At 41.6% G+C, this 14,503-nt stretch overlaps 1 protein-coding gene across 1 annotated transcript; it reads right to left on the reverse strand.

Annotated features, from left to right (window-relative positions):
- Nucleotides 1–110: 110 nt before the first annotated feature.
- LOC110066447 (uncharacterized) lies at nucleotides 111–14,052 on the reverse strand. Its single transcript, XM_089275332.1, has 5 exons — nucleotides 13,743–14,052; nucleotides 7,387–8,098; nucleotides 4,651–6,330; nucleotides 628–653; nucleotides 111–217 (listed from the first exon to the last, which is right to left on the reverse strand). Exons 2-5 carry the CDS (start codon nucleotides 8,072–8,074, stop codon nucleotides 143–145), a joined length of 2,469 nt encoding a protein of 822 aa, XP_089131458.1. The 5' UTR covers nucleotides 8,075–8,098; nucleotides 13,743–14,052; the 3' UTR covers nucleotides 111–142.
- Nucleotides 14,053–14,503: the final 451 nt, after the last annotated feature.

The following is a 14,503-nucleotide window of genomic DNA, read 5'->3' on the forward strand; positions in this document are numbered from 1 at the left end:
TGATCTTTTTCTGCCGGTTATTTACGCAAACAATCCGGCCAGGATGGCCTTGATTTCCAATCTTTCAAAACCTCTAGAAATGCCAATGGAGTTATTTTTTGGCAAACACATTAGATTATTTTACGCTTTAATTTAACAGATTTCATTCAAAAACATGAACGCAGTTGTCAGCTGGATTAGTGATAAACAATTGTCCGTTCTTCGAGATCGGAACAGACTAAGGCATCACATTCTCAGTGAGTTCTTGTTCACCTATTTCGTTAACAAACTTTCCATCCAACGTGAGCGCTCGTACACTTTTGCTTTCACAGTCACATACAATCAAGTTGTTAAACCTGTCGACGGTAAATCTAAAAGGACCCTTTTATTGAGCGGCGCAGGGTCCCTCCATGCCAATGTCATATAAAAATGTTCCTTCCTTACTGAACACCTTTACGCAATAAACCTCCCCTTCATAGGACACAAAGAACATGTCCTGCAGGTGGAAAACAGCGAACCACAGGGACTCTCCGCAGCGGGAGTGCTGAAGGACCGTAACAGCTATGTACCGTCAGGGGAGAGGACCTTTATTGCTTTGTCTCCATTGCCGCATACAATCATGTGATCGTCACGTGCAATAAACAAGGCCCACGGGGACTTCAGCTGGTCATTGGTGATATGTTTTATAAACTGACAGCTTTCGGTGAATAAACGTCGGAAATGATAACGGAATGGACTGTACAACGATTTCACCACACCTGGTGAATGCGACCGAGAACGGCTCTTCTAGTCTCTCGGAGCCATTTGCCTCGTGTCCGAATTCTCTCAAGAAATCGCCACCCCAACTGAACAGTTGAACTCTGTTGTTTTGGCAGTCTGCAACCGCAACGTTCCCTGATTTGTCACACACTGGAATGTCAGATGGATCGTCAAATTGTCCTCGTCCTTTTCCACTTGAGCCAAATGAAAACACGTGCTTGTGCTAATGTGGAGACACGTGAATACTCCTGGGACTACCAGTCAGCGGCTGACTGTTAACCGTTATTATCACGTAATGCGGTACAGGGAAATTTGGTGTGAAATGTACATTACATCTGCCATCTTGCTTTTTTTCGATTACCTTGTCATGGTCTTCCCCCAGGGAGTCTTTATTGAAACTGCCACTTGCTCGTTCTTGTAAAAACACATTTTTTTCCCTCGAAATCTCTTGTTGAGATCCCAAAATTAAGTTTCTCTACCAACTTCGACTCCTTCCAAGCCTTTTCCTTCTGCCGCTGATTGCAAAACACTTGTGGAACTAACAAGAACTTGGCCTGGAAGTATTTGAAGTAAACTCTCAATAGCTCTTTCATTTTCCACGTTATTCACATGCAGTGGTCTGTGAAGGTTCAACTTTAACTGTTAATTCCAAGTCCGTTTTTCAGTCGAAAGTATGATGGGAAAGAATCTAGTTGTAGGCCATTATTTAAGATAGCCTGCGAACGCAGACGTATTTCCGGCTGTCGCTTGTCTTCGCCGAAAATAACGTCTGCAAACCCGAGCCAGGAAACAATTTCTGTGACGTAATGACTTTTGTTTCTCTTTGGCCAAGCAGATTCCATGATAGAATGAAACTCGAGTGCTCCTTGCAGCGAATACCTCGTGCAGTCGTTCTGGGTCTACTTGAGCTAAACTGTGATTGGTTCGCAGACGCTATTTTCGGCGGAGACAAGCGACAGCCGGAAATACGTCTGCGTTCGCAGGCTAGATTTAAGACGGCTTCAAAAAATAATAATAATATCTATACACGCTAATTCCCTATCCACACCATTCCACCATCCATACCATTCCTTATTTTTTGGTCGGGATCACTTGCGATCCGGGATCATTTGCGGTCCTGGGATCATTTGCAGGCCCGTACAGAAAACGGAGAAATAAAATTGCAAAAAAAATTATTTAAGATCAGATATCCAAACACCGTCACGGCCATGATTTCGTTTGATGAATTATTAATGAGTTTGAGAAGGAAACATGAACACTCGCTCGTGTTATCACAACACTTCTCGTTCTCCTACCAGGAAACTGCCATTGGTGTTTCTATACCTCGATAAAAACACGGATAATGTCGTCAATTTCTTAACCGAGATCGGATACAGAGTACTTACAGTGCACACCTGGCATGAGTAACATAAGTGTTAAAAGAATGAAGCATTAAAATCAACGGAAACAAACCTGACAAATAAAGTCCTGTGTCTCTTTCTTTACAATAAATCTCCGGTCTCTATCTCTATCAGAAGAGCTGAAATAAAATAGGGTCTGGGGCAGGAGAGTGTGGACACATCGAGTAACATTGGGAACTAGGCGCTTTGCTTTATCCAAGGCCGGAATTTCAGGAATACAACGGTGGACTGGATTTGTATGGCATGATTTTACAAAAGGAATATTTTTTGAAAACAGGGATTTGTAACTTCGAAAAGAACTTTTTATTATAGTTACAATGTAATGTGATGTATGGGAGGCGCGGTAGCCTCATGGTTAGTACATAGTGTGCTCGACTCCGGAGCGAGCGGTCCGAGTTCGAGCCCTGGCCGGGGACATCGTGTTGTGTTCTTGGGCAAGACACTTTACTCTCATGGTGCCTCTCTCCACCCAGGTGTATAAATTGGTACCGGTGAATTTAATCCTGGGGGGTAACCCTGCGATGGACTAGTATCCCATGCAGGGGGGAGTAGAAACACTCCTAGTCGCTTCATGCTACTGAAACTGGGATAAGCTCCGGCCTGATGAACCACTTGGCTCGTATGCAGACTTTACCTACCTACAATGTAATCGCGGTCATCGTGGCTTGGCAAAATAATCTTGAACGGTGGAGGCGGTGGTATTGTGGGATTACAATGTATGGACATGGCCCATAGTGGACTCATCCAATGGACCACGTAATGAACGTCATGGACCACCCATGATTTTCAAAGGCAAATTTTACCTACGAGTAAAAGGATGGACTGCGGACTGCGAAAATGATATAAACAACCTCAGTACGGACGTAAATTACATGTAAACATCAGTGTTTTACTTCCTAGCATCTTATTTTTCAGGACAAAAGTAGTTGGGAAGGTTTTATAAACACACCCGATTACAAGAAGTTCAAATTGATAATGGACCATACATGATTTATTCGAGGAGCCTCGTTTCGTGAACAGTGTCAAATTGAATGTCACACATGTTCAGGACTCTGGGTTTTTCTTGAATTGTGGCATTCTACACAGTATGAAGATATGATTGATCATCGCAGATATACACAGAACTTAAGCAGTTGTGAAATTAACGCCTGAAAAAAATTCAGACCTGAACGGGATTCGAACCCATGACCTCTGCGGTACCGGCCAGTGCCATCCACGGGTATATTACGAACGGCAGAGTACTGCACCGGTATCGCAGAGGTCATGGGTTCGAATCCCGTTCAGGCCTGTTTTTTTTTTTGTTTTTTTTTTTCAGGCTTTAATTTCGTAACTGTGTAACTGCGATGATAAATTGTAACTCTATATCTTTCTCGGCCGCGCAGTTCATATATATGATCTGTCATCTATTCACTTGTATTGTACACAGTCTTATACCGAGATTCCTCTGGTTAGACCGCAACTAACGCTATCTCGTAAAGCACTATGGGGTCAGTCTTGTTTAATTCTACAGCCGTTTGTGTTCATGTAGGATTTAGAGTCAGACTGAGTTGAATAATAGAGTTGATTATTTTGATAAATGGAGGCTTTTATAATTGTCCTCGTGTTTCCACTGCTAGGTTTCTTATCCAAACGAATCCGTGTCAGAATACTGAATAGTAGCTGTAGTTATTGCTTTTATTATATGACTGAGAAATTTACGTCACTGTGATTGGCTGAGAGCAGGCTAATTTATCGTTAATTCTTAATTTGCACTGTAGTGAGTAATCGTATGAAGCCTCCAGCAGTTAAGGATTTGTACTACTCGTGATAGTTGAAAATTCTTTCAAATTGCACTCGCCTAAAGACTCGTGCAATTTTGAGAGATTTTCTAAATACCACCCGTAGTGTGAATCCATGACTACCTATATTTATAGTCGCTAAAAGATGGGGGAAACTTATCGGGGCCATGTTCAACCATTCGGAATAATTCAATGCAAGAAACCTTAAATGCTCAAGACCGCGGGCTCGAAAATAATCAGCTATAAACTGAAAGCAGAACACTCCAGATTTATTCTATGGAGTGAGAATAGTGAAACTAAAACTCTCTGAAATCGCTTTAAAACAGTCCAAAGCGACATGGAAACACGTGTAACACATCAAACACCAAGAAGACGAGCTAAGTCGTTTTTAAATGCATTTCTTTTCTATTCATTACATCCCCAAATTAAGCTATGCAAACATCTATGTTTAAGCTACTGCAATGTTATTGTCATATGATGTTCACAGCTCCCAGTGAGGCTGCTCGGGACTTGGTAATAACTTGATAGCCGGGTAGCAAGGCTAAACAGAAATGATTCTGATTTTGTTTGGCAACACTACTGAGGGTCCTCTAACGAAACAAAAACGAAAAATGTAATATAAAAATGCTTGATATTTTCAAGTTACCAAAAGATAAAAACACAATCCTTGGCGCTATCAGCAACAAACAGTGAGTTCCCAGAACTTGATAACGTAACAGAGCAAGGGTACTTGAGGGATGAAAAAAGTGAAATTGTCCTGTTTACAAATTTTCCATCCAGTGTGAAAACTTTCAGGTCGCTGTCATCCCCGTCACATACTACAAGGTTGTTAAACTTGTCAATGGCAAGTCCAAGAGGCTCGCTCAAGCGTCCGTTACCAGAATTCTCACTGCCAATATCATAAAGAAATTCGCCTTCTTTACTAAACACTTTGACAACATGAGCCAAGGGATAAGAGACAAAGAACATGTTCTGGTGACAGATAGCAATCCAAGGGGACTCATCACAGTCTGAAGCACTAAAGGATTGTACCAACTCTGTACCGTCAGGGGAGAGGATCTTGACTGACTTGTCACCCCGGTCAGACACCACCATGTGGCCATCACAAGTAATAGTTAATTTGAATGGATCGTAAAGGTGTTGGTTGGTGACACTGTTGAGAAACTGACCATTTTCGGTGAAGCAATACATAGCGCTCGAAGCAATGATAATGAGGTTACCGGTGTTGGTAAATGCAACTGAAGTGGGATTGCTTAGTTTTTTAGCAGCTGGGCCCTTCTGACCACACTCCGTTAAATAGTTAAAAAGTGGGTTAAAAAGTTGTACTCTTTTGTTCTTTTGATCAACCACTGCAATTTTGCCTGTCTTCTTGTTTACTGCAACATCACAAGGTACTTTAAATTTTCCATGAGCTTTCCCACGTACTCTCCAAAAATATAGACAATTGTACTGATGTGGACGAACTCGAACACTCCTGGGACCTCCAGGCAGCGGTTGATCATTAACTAAGATCATCACTTCATGACGTCCATGACAATTGGGAGTATAGGCGACAGTATGTTTACCATTTCCGTGGTCTTTAATCTTGTTCTCCAGACCCTCTCCGGTTGGAGTCTGAACATTGGCTGTTATCTGGTCGATTTCATGGTAACACTGTTTCCCATCTGAGTCGTTTGTCACGATTGTAAAGTAAGATTCCTCGCCAGCTTCCCCTTCTTTCAAGCCTCTCCCTTCCGCTACTGACCGCAAAGGATTCGTGTTACTAACATCAACTTGACCCGGAACCGCACTTCTCACATTCTGAACATAATCTTCATTTACCTTGTAATGAACATGCGATGGTTTATAAATGTCCATTTTTGTTGCCTTTATTAGACCTTTACACCTTTCAATGACATCCTGTTGGGCTTTCAGAATTTCAAAACTGCTGCTTCTCTGCAAGATTGCCTCGCAATCTTCCACGGACGTTTTGAATTGCGTGACACAAGTCTGAAAATGTTCCAACTGCGTTGAATGATCTCTTTGATCAGCTTCATCAAGAACATCTAACTTAGTCACCATGGCAGCCTCGTGCTCTCTTAACACTCGAACGAGTTCTTCGACAGTAGTCTGTACATTGTTACGCGCTGCGGCAATCTTTCCTCTGCTTATTCTCAACGATTCTGTTGTTTTCTCCATTTGGATCTCATAATCAGCCATATCTACCTTCATTTCCTGTAAAACCTCCATCATCTTTAGTTTCTGTTCGTCGGCGGCTTGCTGAATATCCACCTTGGTGTGACGAGTATGACGTGTTTCTCCACACTTGCCACAAATACAAACTTTGCAATCTTGACAGTAATAATTAAGGGGCTCATTTTCGTGATGTTGCTCTCTACACATATTCGAGAAATCCTCTTGCTTCGGGGTTTTACCTGATCAAGCAAAAGTATGAATTAACGTACGTTACTGAGCTGGGGTAGACTTTCTAAAAGTCCTTTCCAATAATTCTTCCCTGGCCTGTTTCTCAGTCGCGACTTGCATCGCTCGCGCTCGCCCTCGCGACTTCGTCGCTTGAAGATTAAGATTAAGGATTAAGAAAAGATCGACTTGTGGCAAGTCTAAGCTGGAGATGTTACCTTACTTGTTCTCTTCTGTTAAGTCTATTAAGTGTTAATGTCAAGGACCGACAGAGATGGTGGAGTCTTGCTGATGCCCTGTGCACCAGATAGTGTCTAAAGGATAGATGATGATAAATCTACGAGCGTTCTAACACGAATGTCGTTCTCTTGGCTCACGCTCCTCACTATCCACGGCTGTTTTGTTATTGAGATAGTGAGTAACCCAGCGGTGTGCGCTTGTTAACAAAATGGCGGCCGCTTTTTGCGTTTTCAAAGTGTCTGTCTGTGGAGAGGATTTAGACGATTTACTACTGGCTTTTTGAACAACTGGTAGATTTATACTAAAACATTAAGATTATTCGCTCTCGATTTCTATGCGTGACAGTTGGTTGACTAGAGGCTGTAAAGTTGACGTTTTAGTTACGGTAATCTGTCAGGCGTTCGGTTAAGCGCACTAGTTCAGTTTTGGTGGGAACGTTTTGACACCTTGTAAGCCTTGATATTAAAATTGCAAGCTTATTACATTCTATTTTTCTAACCTCTTTTCAATTTTACTCATAAAAAATTACTTTTCTTGAGAAAAGAGACCATGATATTGTAGCCATGGCAGGTCAGGATATCAGTGCAGTTCACACGGCTTCTGATTGGCTAAATGCAAATTCGGGTATGGTAAGAGAGGACAGAGTTTCTCTAGAGTCAATGGTACAATATTACCCTCAGTAAAAAGACCCACCCCTTAACATCTTGATCCAAGCCCAACAAGAAGTAGTAAACCTCCCCTCTCATGTATGGAGTCGTACCGGGGAAGTTTAATCCATTGATACAAGGGAGATTTGAAATAATTTAAGTTTTAAAAAACTCACAATATACCTTCATCACTAGTTCCCTTTGCAGGAGCCATGCTCGAGGGTACTGTCATTTCATCGAGCCGTTTTATGACCGTTTCCAGCTGATCTTTCAGGCTGTTTTCATCCTTCTTCCATTGATTGAGAAGTTCTTTGTAATGATCTTCAATGTCAGGGTCCATACACTCAGTTTCAAGCTTGTCGATAGCCGCTTTGTACTTAACTCCTCCCAGTCTCACCAGAGTGTCCCGGATGTCTTGCCAGTATGTGTTGAACGTTACGTCATCAACTGAAGCGTGCTCGGCATGAGCGTACACAGTGTTTCTAAAATACTTAACACGAGCGATATCCGCTTCACGAGTGACGTCTTTTGCCGCAGGAAGTTCGTCCCAGCCAGTAATTGGAGAGAGTAAGCCGCATATGTTTCGCAACAGGACCATTAAGAGAGTCACGTCAAAGTCTCTCGAAGACACTGAATTAGGGATGGCAGGGAACAGTTTTCCCCACTGTGTTGGATTAATAATTTTCTTTGTTCTGAGTGATTGCAGCATGGTTTTATTGCCCGCCAAAATTGTATGAAGAGTTGCTGGTGCATGGATGGCATCGAATGTGTCCCTGAGGGCCTGGGTACCAACATCAACCAGTAGACGACACAAGCGGGCATAGTTAGTGGTCTCTTTACTGGATGAAGCTGTTGGTGCTGCCCAAGCCATGAAAACAAGCTGGTATTGGTAAACCTAAGGTAGAGGGAAAACAGTCAGATACATGAAGTTTTCTTTTTAAGACCTCACTTTTTCATTTCCTGTTTTTTTTTTTTTTTTTTTTTTTCATTTTTTTGTTGGTAACTATTCCAAGTTTCAACTTGCCAACAACATCGCCAATGTGCTTGGAGGAGGATAAAGCCGGTGTGGTATACGCTGTCGGCTGGGGGAAAAGTAGGGTGAAAGGCTGATTGGAGGAGAAGGAATTGAAGGGAGGTGGTTGGTCTAATCCTTACTAGTGGTCACCAGCGGTACCCATGAGTGGGAGAAGAGAGAGAGGGGGAGGGGGAGGGGGCATGGAGGACCGGAATTTGTGAGGAGGGGGGTTGGAAGAAGAAAGGCTGAGGGGAAGTGAGGGTTTCAAGGTGAAAATGTTCTACGCAGTGGAATTCAAATATGTAAGTTTAGCTAGTCAATTGAGGAAGAGATCTCTGTGTCAATCGCAAAGGAAAATGTACTTGGACTAGAAGAAAGGGCTAATGTCTCGGTCTGCCTCTCACAAGGAAATTTTAGTCTGACAAATCACGCAACGTGACTTGACGGCCATTTCAGAGATAAGGTTTTCGTACTTTATTCTGCCATGCCAGTTCGTATTGACCAAGATTAAAATCTAGCTAAAAGAGGGAAATCCCATAAGACTGTTGATACAAGCCGGTCTGTTTGATGAAACATTCAAGATCGTTATGAACATAGCGGACACCCCAAAACGCAGACCATGCAGGCTGTAGACCGTGCGGACCATGCAGACTGTTGACCGTGCGGACCATGAAGACTGAGTACTTTTTGGCTCGTGTCCTCGTGACCAAAGTCACATGGACACGAGGGTATGGAGTGAGTTCGGTACATTCCTGTGTAACCATTCTTTGGGTTCCCAATGTAAGATTCCTGTAAATGGCGGTAGATAGATAGGTAGATAGATATATGGTTGAGGCAATTTGCGGGTTGATCAATTTTGGCTACGAAAGACAGGTACAAAACCAACGATGAATTGATGGCGTTTGATGCTATTGATTTTAGAAATCCGAGTTTCAACCATGCTGTACAGATTTATTTATTTATTTATTTTGACGGGGACTGGAATGTAGACCTTGGTGACTCAAGCATTTGTAGCTATTTGTAACAGGCTGTTTTTAGCATTTTATTTTGTCAGTGTCCGAGCCCTCTGTTCACGCAACTTGCTTGCGTTTAAATCAAATTTGACAACAAATAACAGGCTTAAAACGCTGAAGTGACGGGTTTCAGGCACGCCGAAAGGTCTAAAGATGAAAATAAGTGGATTAAATACTAACTTCTAAAGTGCATTTTCCGCGAATAAGCAGATAGGTACCACGCACTAATATTTACTGTTAGGTCTATGATCAGTGTCTCACTGTATGGATACCACCTGGGTAAGATCAGAGGGTCTTAATGGGGTAGTGGCTTTTACAGCTAACGGTTAAATTTTAAGCATTTTTACACCTAACGGTTAAATTTTTGGCCCTTTTTCGGCTAACGGTTAATTTTTTCCCGTTGCGGTTAACTGAAATTTTAATTACTAATTACCATTGTTTTACATTGTAATATAATAATTAACTGGAAATATAATAGTTAGTTTACATCGGTGTGGAGCATGGTGAAATCATGAAAAGTATAGGGAACATTCTCGGTTGACAAAAATGAAATTTATCTGGTCCACAAATACATATCAGTCCTGTATTGCGGGACGTAGAAATTTGGAACTTTTAATTTTATAAGAAACACAACAAGGAATTTGATGATTATCATGCTTCTTTTTACATTTTTGATTGGATTTACCGCTTTACGCCCTCTTAAACATCAAAACGTGTGCACGCCTTGACCTGCCTCCCTGACCTCGTTATCGCCGCTCTACTAGTGAGCAGTTCTTCCAACCCAACAGCTGAATCATCACCACGATACGCAAATGGAGTTCTTTACAAGACATTTGAGACCTTTAATTAATTTGCGCTAATAATTTTTTTTTTACGATTAACGGTTCTCAATTTGTTTTACGGCTAAAAACGGTTAAAATTTAAGCTCTTTTTCGCCTTACGGTTAAATTTTAAGCCTTTTTACGCCAAACGCGTTTAAGAGACTTTGTATGGGAAATTCCCTTTAGTCCTTAATATACTAAAATAAACCATAGGAACAAACTTCAGTTACCTCAACATAGGGTGTCCTTTGTGTCTTCCATACATTTTGGGCGCAAATTGTGTCCATTTTTGACCGGTTTTACGGCTTTAAAAAAACGTGAGAGGACTGGGACGAGTTTCTTATATTGATTAGAAATCTAAACGTTTCAACTGAAATACTGAAAAAGTTTACGAAATGAAAAGCTACCCAGTCAAGTTTGAGAGTTTTCAGCGGAAAATTGTCCAAATGGGAGCCTTGCAAAAGTTGCAAAATTCCATACAAACCCTTAAAATTTTGTGGCCTGTCTCCCCAATCCATACAAACTCTCTATTTTAGGTGATATTTGAAGAGCTATCATCTTGCCATTTTCCTCCTCTGAATACTTCTGTTCTTGCTTAAGATTCTCAAATTTAGTTGATCTTCCATTTGAGTATCTTAGTTTTTCAAACAAACGGAAGACAACCATACTCTTTTCCAGTCCTCTCACGTTGTTGCAATGGGCTATTCTTTCCTCGAGGTTTATTTATAGATGCCTCCAGACATTTTTTCCTCGCGCTGTGATGCGTCATACTCGACGGACTAAACGAAAGAGGGACTACTCGTAGTCTAAATGGCCATGAAAACACCAGTGTCAAAAGGCCAGATAAATTTACCATCGCATCAACTCATCGCGGCAACCGTATTGCACTGAGAATTTCAAATAATGTTCGGTTGTCTGTGATCTTTCCATGGGCTCGGCTTTTTTGGTGTGATCGCTGGCACGCTCCAACGACCATTTGGAATTACATTTTGTAAACCAAGATGTTACTTGTGAAATTACATCACAAGTGAAGTTTTAAAATAGCTTTATTTTAAAAGCATATTTAGGACTAAAGGGAGCAATTTTTACAAAGTCTATGAAGCCATCGTCTGTTAGGCCCGGTCCAAACGCCGCTCCACTCATGTGCCGAACCAAACTTGATTAAGTTCGACTTTAGAGCGACTTTGGAGCGACGGCTGGTTCAGACGGTGTACTTGCGTCGAACTTAATTCGGGAAGCCGGTGGTAACAATTTTCGACGAGAAAATATGCGTTCTGAATTCAAGAACTTTGTCCAAATAGAAAAGCTGTGACTAACATTTCGCAGTTATCTGCTGTTATAGCAATATTTAGGGAAGCAAATTCAAACTCAAGGTTCAGTGTTTTGTATTTAGACAGGTTTTCTCCCAGTTAAATCGACTTGTTAAAGGGAAATCTAATAAGCTGAGCTATTATCACGACGAAAAAGTAAAAAATGAATTTGGGCTAAAGAAACTCGCTTATACAGTGGCCGTCGATAAAACCAGGAACATGGAACATTCCGGAACATTCCGGAACATCGAATAATTATCATAATTATGCGAAAAATATGTAAAATTAAATTTTTAAAACTAAAATAAACAAAAATTAACTGGTATCAGCTTGGAACATGAAAAGATATTATTGGGGATAGGGGAGTCGGTAGCAGAGGGGTAGGGAGCGTTGGTTATTTATTCAACTGACCACAATGAGTGCAGGCTCCTCTTCTAAGTGCAGACTCGGCATTTCCGGAAGCCCGATTAACAACCAAGTTATTATTAATAAACTAGTGGTAATCAAAGATTTATAGAGCAGCCCGTTCACGCGCGTTTTTCGCATGTCTGGTTTACTTTGGCGGTGTCCGAATGGCTCGATAGAAAACTAAATTTGATCAAATGTCAGATAACGATCTGCCCGTGAAGTTGAACTAGCGATGAATAGATTATAGCCTGCGGTAAAAGTACTGGAAAAACATTTTCCAGGAGATGCATTTGAACCGTTGGCGACACTTAGAATTCAATTTCAGATCCCCAACACTTGTAACAAATACTTCTAGAGACAATACAGTTTTGACCAGCGACCCCGCAAGACAGCGCGCGCGTCGCCAAATGTTTTTAAATTTTGTGTTTGTATTTGTTTACACTGTCATCAGAGGTCGAGCAGTCCGCAGTAGTTTAGACAAGAAACTCGATGCCGAAGAGTTTCTATTTCTATCTCATGGAGAAACTATTTCTTCATGAGAAATCGTGTATACGCATATCTTTGTATTGACGTAATGAATTGAATAAAGAAATCACACTCGTGTACCCATACTTTTAGGTCTGATTAAGGAGTTCGAACGCCACCACCTTAGTTTTCTGTGAAGAACGAAATCTGGGAATAAAGGACAGTCGCGTGATTAAACTGACGGTGAACGACTGGAAGGAATGGATTACTCTTCTTAGTTGCTAGCCTTCACTCATTGCAGTCACTTTCATTTTTCTTACTTTTTTTCGCGTAATTATGATAATTATTCGATGTTCCGGGATGTTCCGGAATGTTCCATGTTCCTGGTTTTATCGACGGCCCTTATACAGTCCCGTTTCTCATAAATCGAAGGCGTACTGGTATTTTGTTGTCTTTACTTTTAGCGACGACTTTGAGCTTTATGCGTGACTGGTCATGCCACTAAATTTTGAGCCAATCACGAGTCCCGTTATATGAAAAATAAATTACAATAATTTATGCATTAGGTTTGACACATGAGGAGAACGCCGTATGAATCAGCTGCCGCTTCAACGTCCCATAGTGCGACAGACCCTGCCGAATTTAATGTTCTTTGCCGCACCAAACCTAACCTACCGAACCAAACTGATTCAAACGCCGCTCTTCTGCCATACTTAACTCATCAGTTAGGTTCGGCGCACGAAGGGAGCGGCGTTTGGAACGGGCCTTAGAGACCACTGAATCAACAGTCACCATACTGAGCTTGTGTGTAGTGTGGCTTGTGCATAAATAACAAACACACCGATATACATTTGAACGCTATTTTGTGACTAGGACTAAAACAATGCGAGCCAAAACTAAATGCAGTCTGCATGGTCTGCCTTCTGTAGTTACCGTGAAAACGGTGATAAATACGTCTGCGTTCCCAGGCTAGTGAGAAACAGACAAATATCGTTTCCGCCTTTTATCGAGAAACAAGAAAATCGTATGCGCCATTTCCTTTGCGCTGTGAATCCTACCTAATAGCCAAATGAATAACAGGCGAATGGGAGCAGCCTTGACGTTATTGGAACAATTCGTTGCATTGCAAGTCAGGCGACTTGACAGAAACATAACATGGCCTTAGTCTGTAGCTACCTGTGTATCAGACTGTTGTATAACATTTGCAGACTGCCGACAACATTTAGGCCTCAATAGCGCACCGGTTAGGCTGGATAACACTCAGGTTAGCCTGAATAGCGCCCAGGTTGGCCTGTTTATGGTTAGCCATCGATAATGGAGATGAATATACCCTGTTAGCTAAACTCTGCACTTACACCAGTATCAGTGGAACATAACTGTGAACTACCAGGTGACTAAGATGGCGGCAGGCAGGATTCAGTGATGAATTTATTAAATATTGACGCGCGTGCCTTGTGGATCAGGAATAAGTGACTCTATACATAATTCTAAAGTCAAAGCAACAAACCTGTGAATCTTTGAGGTCCTAACTGAATTGAAATCTTTTGCATTCCCAAACAGAAACTCGATTCCCTTGTAGTCCTTGTAGTATGCACACCTACCAAGGCTCTATTATCAAAACGAATGACGATGGACAACAATTATTCACTGTGTTTAGTGAAGGTCAGGAGCAATTTCCTTTGCTTTACTTCAGGGGTAGCTGGGGAAGTTGGCGATTTTGGCTGACTTATGAATCAGCTTCTTAACGATGCTCAATAATATTGCCGACCCGTCGCAAATGGTTTCCTTAGAAATGGCGGAATCGAAATGAAACCGAAACTGATTTGAATATTTAACTGGAAAAAAGATTCCCTTCATGGGTGGTGTGCTGGACGATTTGTTTGTTTTCTTTATCGAGTGAACTACGATATGTTGAGCGAAAATTGAAACAAAAGAGAATGTGTCAAACGGGGAGATGAAAAGAAAACGATAGGCAGGAGGTAAAGATGATCATCCTGTAAAATTGGTTTCCACTAGTCAATCTTTCCCACTCTACCCTTCACGTTAGCATCGAGACCGTCGAACGTCCGATAATATACTTGTTGCCCTTGCAGCCTTTGCTTTCGAGCTGTGTTTGTCCATGGTTTGTCACACATATAAAACTTAAGTCACGCTAAAGAATTTGGAGTCACGGAGTCGTACGCTCGAACACGGGGCTATGAGTATTCGACAATTTCGCGTAACATAAAACTGTCCAGAACTCAATCAAGTTTGAAATAAGTAAAATAA

Source organism: Orbicella faveolata, unplaced genomic scaffold, assembly GCF_042242905.1.
Source record: "Orbicella faveolata isolate gen_17 unplaced genomic scaffold, um_ofav_v1 contig_1, whole genome shotgun sequence".
Classification (NCBI taxonomy): Eukaryota; Metazoa; Cnidaria; class Anthozoa; order Scleractinia; family Merulinidae; genus Orbicella; species Orbicella faveolata.